Source organism: Rhinolophus sinicus, linkage group LG13 (genome assembly GCF_036562045.2).
Source record: "Rhinolophus sinicus isolate RSC01 linkage group LG13, ASM3656204v1, whole genome shotgun sequence".
NCBI classification, from domain to species: domain Eukaryota; kingdom Metazoa; phylum Chordata; class Mammalia; order Chiroptera; family Rhinolophidae; genus Rhinolophus; species Rhinolophus sinicus.
The window spans coordinates 2789364-2795046 of NC_133762.1; the positions used below are offsets into that span (position 1 = coordinate 2789364).

The following is a 5683-nucleotide window of genomic DNA, read 5'->3' on the forward strand; positions in this document are numbered from 1 at the left end:
AATGGCCCCTAGCAGTAGCACTTGTTTTCCAAGTAACATTTAGTCTTTGCCTTTTCTCTCATTTCCAAGGAATTGCTTTCTCTAGAACATTTGGAGACTCCTGAAAGGTACAGAGCAGAAAATAAGAATCAGAGAGTTGGGTGTTGGGGACGTTTCCTTCAGAGACGAATGGATAGCCTGCCTTTGTCACTCGCCAAGACGAATTTCCTTCCTTTCTCCAGTCCTCACGAGGCTGCGCAGTGGGAGATGGTTGCTCTTTTTCTTTTCCACGTGCAGGAGGCCTGCTATTGGTCCATTGTGTTGTGCTCCCTGGGGGGGCTGTGGTGGGAAGACCGGGTCACCAGGTCACCAGGCTGCATGAGCCCAGAGAGGGGCCACACGTGGGCTCCTCTGAGCACGGGGCCCAGCTGTGCTGTGTGGCTGTCGTGGTCTTGGCCAAACCCTACGAGCACAGGGAGTGGGCTCCATTGTCCTTCTCCTGGTCACTGCCCAGGGGACATGTGGCTCTCCACTCAGGGAAAAAGTGTAAGATACATGGCAGTGATTCTGTCCACAGACCAGGCTTTGTACCTAACAGACAGTGGTGTAAATATGTGATTGTGAGCTTAATGAGTGAAAAATAACCTTGACCTGTGTGGTCTCCCGTGTGGGACATTTGACTTCTCGTGATAACACACTTGTTGCCCAGAGTGTCCAGCGTCCTTGATGTCTTAGGAAGCGAACCGCTGTGGTCGCTCACACAGGGGATGAAGTGGCCCTCCGGTCTGATGCCACGAATGTCTCTTGTCTGGGAGTCAAACGTGCAGTTGCGGTGGGTCCGGAGTGGCTCCACTCCTGACAGTGTAACCTGGGTAATGATGAACAGCTCGGCAAACAGAGGAAGTCATGTGAGAGCATCTTTAGTTTGGCATTTTTCACAAGTGTTTAAATCTTTTGTTTTGCAGGAATTTGCTATCAGCAAAAATATCCAGTTGGGTGATGAAAAGGGTTTAAGGTTCCCCTCGGTTTGGGACTGGTCTCTTCAGTTTACAGCCAAGGACCGCACCCTCTTCCATAATCCCTCGTACGTCGGGAAGAGCACGCCTTGCGTACAGAACGGCTCTGTGAAACCTTTCAAACGGACAAAGGTAAATGAACAAAATACACTGACAAAGAAACCCCTGCTCACACGTAACCAGAAACATCTTTTCAGAACACGACTCGGCCAGGGCAGGTTTTTCAGGGGTCGTCCCCTCTTTAACTGAAATGGCTGTACCTGGACTTTTCTTCTTGGTGTGTGAGGCCCACCGAGCCCTGGGCAGCTCTGAGCGTGGAAGGCCCCGCTCCTGAAACCCATTCAGTCCACCTGCTCTTTCTAGAATCAGCCAGTCTAGGTTTTGTTCCTAACCTAGAAACCTTAGAAATTTGCCCTGAAGCACGTTCATGAGTAGGGTGTATCCGCTCCCCACCCCACGCAGGCTCGTGGGATCTCCAGGCAGTCAGGACCTCAGCAGCTCAACCCCGTGGAGGAATAAGTCTCACCAGGGAAGGGACTGAAACGTTCTTTCAGGCCGACGTTCCACCCGTTTTTCGTAGCCCAGTTTATTTTTGCCCTTGCACCTTCGCTGCCTCTGAAAATGAGGGCAGCCCCGGGGCAATAACGCTCCTCTCTTCCCGTGCAGAAAACCTACAGCTCCACGCTGCGAGGGCTGCCAGCCTCCCCCGAGAACGGGCTCCTCCGTGACCAAGCCTTCCTGCCGCGGAGAAGTTCCTTAGTCCTGCGAGGGAAGCCGGCCACGCCGCAGCCCGCGGGCGGCCAGGACGCGGGTGTGGAGCGCTACTTCCGCGAGTGGCGGGCGCGGCCGGCCGACCCGCACGGCGTCCTGCTGCCGCAGCTGTCGGGCGCGCACATCAAGCTGTGGAAGCTGTGCTACTTCCGCTGGGTCCCCGAGGCGCAGATCGCGCGCGGGGGCGCCATCACCGCCTTCCACAGGCTGTCCCTGCTGGCCGACGAGGTGGACGCGCTGAGCAGGACGCTGCGGCAGCCGGGCGCCGGCCCCGTGCCCTCCGCCGAGCAGGACCGCAGCAGGATGTACTTCCGGGCGCGCGGCCCCCACGACACGCCGGCCACGCCCGAGTTCCTCTCCTCCTCCTTCCCCTTCTCTCCGGTGGGCAACCTGTGCCGACGAAGCATTTTAGGAACCCCGTTGAGCAAATTCCTAAGTGGGGCCAAAATATGGTTATCGACGGAGACACTGGCCAATGAAGACTGAAACGGAGCCTTTTCTGAGCAGCGCGGGGGGAGCTACGGACCGTTTTCCTCCGAACTCAATTGCTAACCTAGGCGTTGGAAGCCCTGATAATTTTATATGTAAGAGTAACCGTTGAAATTTGCACTAATGTTTAAAAACATGCTGAATTATGCTCGTTCCACAACATTTTTAGCAGATAGGCATAAACTTTTTTATGTCCTCTTTCTGTCATTTTAGGTCTGGCTCATTTTTAGGTCATTTGCAAGGAGGTGTCCTCCCACTTTTATTACTGTGATCAAACTAGTCAGGTTTTGTCCGCAACCTTAATTTTGTCTTCATCCATGTTCCCTGGCACCTGATTAGCAAGCCAGAGAGGCAGGTGTCAGGAAAGTTTAGAAGTTGGTGTTTTGTATCTTTTTAAAGAAGCATCGCTGAACCTCCCAACAGGCGTTGGTAGGTATTTGTGTACTTTCTGGTCAGTCTGTTATGATTTCTAATTGAACTCCCCTGAGGGTTCCGTGTTCACCCAACGCCGTAATTTATTGTAAGTCACTCTGTTTGGGACCGTAGATCACTGTGTTTAAAACTGAGTTTGCTTTTTACTTCTTAGGACTAACTTTAAAACGATATGCACTGTTAACTTGACAAGCGTTTGCTGTAGGTGATAGAACTAAACGTAGAAGTGCCTTTGACGTTAATAGTAAGGTATGAATAACAGAGTAAAGTGTAATTTGTTTTTAAAATTAGGGAGTACAAGTCCCAGTGCATATTACAAACAGGCTTTCCACACTAAGCCTCACACTGATAGCCAGGGGTCCCCAAAGCCACGTTTCCACCCCTCTGAAAGTCTCCGAGGACACAGCAGGCTGGGGGGCGGCCACTGTCTGTGGTGTCGGGAGTGGCTGGGCGACTGTTGGCTGCACTGCGCCCACCCTCCAAACCAGAGGGCTTCCCCTCAGTATCTGCAGGGTATGAACTACTGTTGGCACGTTCCCGGGAAATGACTGCTGAGCTGAGTCAGGTCACCTGCACAAAAGCCCCTCCTCCCTCAAAGGTCTTAATGCTTAGGAATAGAGAACAGAGAATTAGAACACGCCGCTCTCCAAATACTGCCTTAGGAGTACAGGGCGAGAACAGCCCGGCCCGACTTCCGCAGCCGTGGGAAGAGGAGGCTGCGAGCAGGCAGGTGATGCAGGTGTGAGGCTCCCTTGTTTTCAGGTTGTGTGACGTGAGCCTCACTACGCTGTGTGTGGGGTCAGAACTGTCGCTTATGGTGGCAGGGACGTTTGGCACAATCCCACCCCCACACACACCCTCATTCCCTGTTTAAAAGATGTTTTCAAATTTGGCGATTTAGTTTCTTAAACTGCCATCGTAAGCTTTAAAACACGTTTATAGTGAAATGTCTAGTTAGCTTATCTCCTTTACTGAAACAAGTTTTTTCAAAAGTGTGTTTTACCTTTGTATGTTCTATTTGAATTATTTGTCTTTTTAAAATTGTTTGATAATGTCTCTGGATTTAAAGGGACAGAAGTTCCTATACGGTGTCTTAGAAAATTCCTCTTGTGGGTAAACCCAATGTTTTTTGCCAACTTGCCTAGAAAATAAGGGCTTTTTTCAGTTTATATAAATAGCACCGTTGCCATTAAACATTTTATAGTCTTTGATTAGAAACCAGTCTCAATCCCCCTAAAACACCACAGCATGCCCTGCCATTGAAAGTGTAGTAATTCTCCCTTTTTCATTAAGCTGCTTTTTTACTACAAATTCTTCTAAATGTGTTACCTTGGGGTGAGGGGGACATGAGCATTTATTTCTCTATAATTTTCTTCCCTCACACATTTTTTTCAACTTCTTTAGTAATTATTTTAATTTACGAGTTTAAAAACAATTAGGTACTATTAATACTGTTTTAAAATTGAAAATGTGCATATTTTTGTATGATAATCAAATGCAGTAAAATACGGTTTTTCGTGTTATTTTTGCTGGACAGTTGTATCATGATTATTGTTCCACAATTTATCATGCATAATATGAAAAATAATTCCAACGGCTTTAAGTCCTGGCCACGGCAAAGCTCTGAACCTCTGCCAGCAACAGGGTGACACGGTGACGGAGTCCAGACCGTGACCCTGTGCCACCTGGATGTCACACAGCTTGGACTTCCCAATATTGAACCTAAAGATGTACAGTGTCTTACTGTTGTGTGACAGGAGCCAATTTAAAACCAAAAATGTCCTAACTTTATTTAAATATATTATTTGTGCTCAAAGAAGGTGAAAACAATTCTGTACGTCTTTCAACAGAATCTGCTGAAGCAGTGATGTCAAGTCGTTAAAAGCTGCCCCTGAGGGAAAAGCAAGGCCTCTGTGCCTAAGATTGACTTGGGCTTCAGTAGGATGAGCGGGGAAGGTGCGGGGCCTTGTTCAGCAGCAGTGAATGTGAAGAACGTTCTGAGTGCTCAGTAGAAGCCCCACAGAATGGTTTGGTGTAGTTTCCATCACGGATCATCCACAAGAACCCGACTGGAGGAGGGGAGGCATTTCTCCCAACCGTACACGAGTGTGTGCTGTGCACTCAGCATCTGCTTGCCCCAGAAGCAGAGATGGCGCGCCTCTTGGCTGCGGGTAAGGCCCTGTGGGTGTGAGGGGCGCCATGCCCTGACTGCCGTCCATTTAATAAAGAAAGAAGCCGGGAGTAACATCTCCCGAAGGCCCCAGAACCAGTCTCTGGGAGACGGGGATCCCCGCCCCTGACTCCTGGGCCCCTTGCTCTGATAAAGCGCCCTCCCCACTTCCCCGCAAAGTCTCCCAGCAGAGGTGACCCACAGCCCAGTTTCGACCCCCGGCCCCGTCAGTACGGACGCCCTCAAGCAGAGGGATGAAGGGGCCAGTTGCCTTTGATAACGATCTCACTCCTCTGGTGATTTGGCCGGTGGCAGAGCAAGCACTGGCAGATGTACCAGCTTAAAGGAACTTCATGAGAATTTGTTTAGTTCCTAAAGAAATCAGAATTTCAACTGTGTACACCCTTCTTGGAAAATCATAAAGCGAATTTTAACAGCTGAGTGTGCACAACAGTATAAAAAAACTTAGATCAATTCAAGAACCTGTTTCCAATATACTTACGAGAAAGAAACGCTGTGCGTACCTCCTTTTATAAAAGCTGTGAATCTCCTTGTTTGGGTTTTTGCTGTGAGTCTAATCACGTACATGTCTCCAGTCCTGAAATAGCCACCAAGGTTCTTCCCTTTAAAAAAGTTCACGAGATGGAGATTTGGAAAGAGCAGCACGCCTGGAGACAGCATGGAAGCCCCTCACTCTCCCCGTGCCATGCCCTATGTATCTCTCCCATCTAGCTATTCCTGATGTATATCCTTTTATAATAAACTGGTTATCTGGTAAAAAAAAAAAAAACATACAAAACACGAAAAACAAAAACTCACGACCTGC

The 5683-nt window shown here is 49.1% G+C and overlaps 1 protein-coding gene across 1 annotated transcript in view; it reads left to right on the forward strand.

Moving 5' to 3' along the window:
• The window catches only part of MTMR10 (myotubularin related protein 10), a 45841-nt gene extending 41631 nt beyond the window's left edge, over positions 1-4210 (forward strand). Inside the window, exons 15-16 of the mRNA XM_019753216.2 lie at positions 945-1127; positions 1662-4210. Of these exons, the coding sequence (XP_019608775.2) occupies positions 945-1127; positions 1662-2252 (774 nt within the window). The 3' untranslated portion in view covers positions 2253-4210. The remainder of the gene's footprint in view (positions 1-944; positions 1128-1661) is intronic.
• Positions 4211-5683: the final 1473 nt, after the last annotated feature.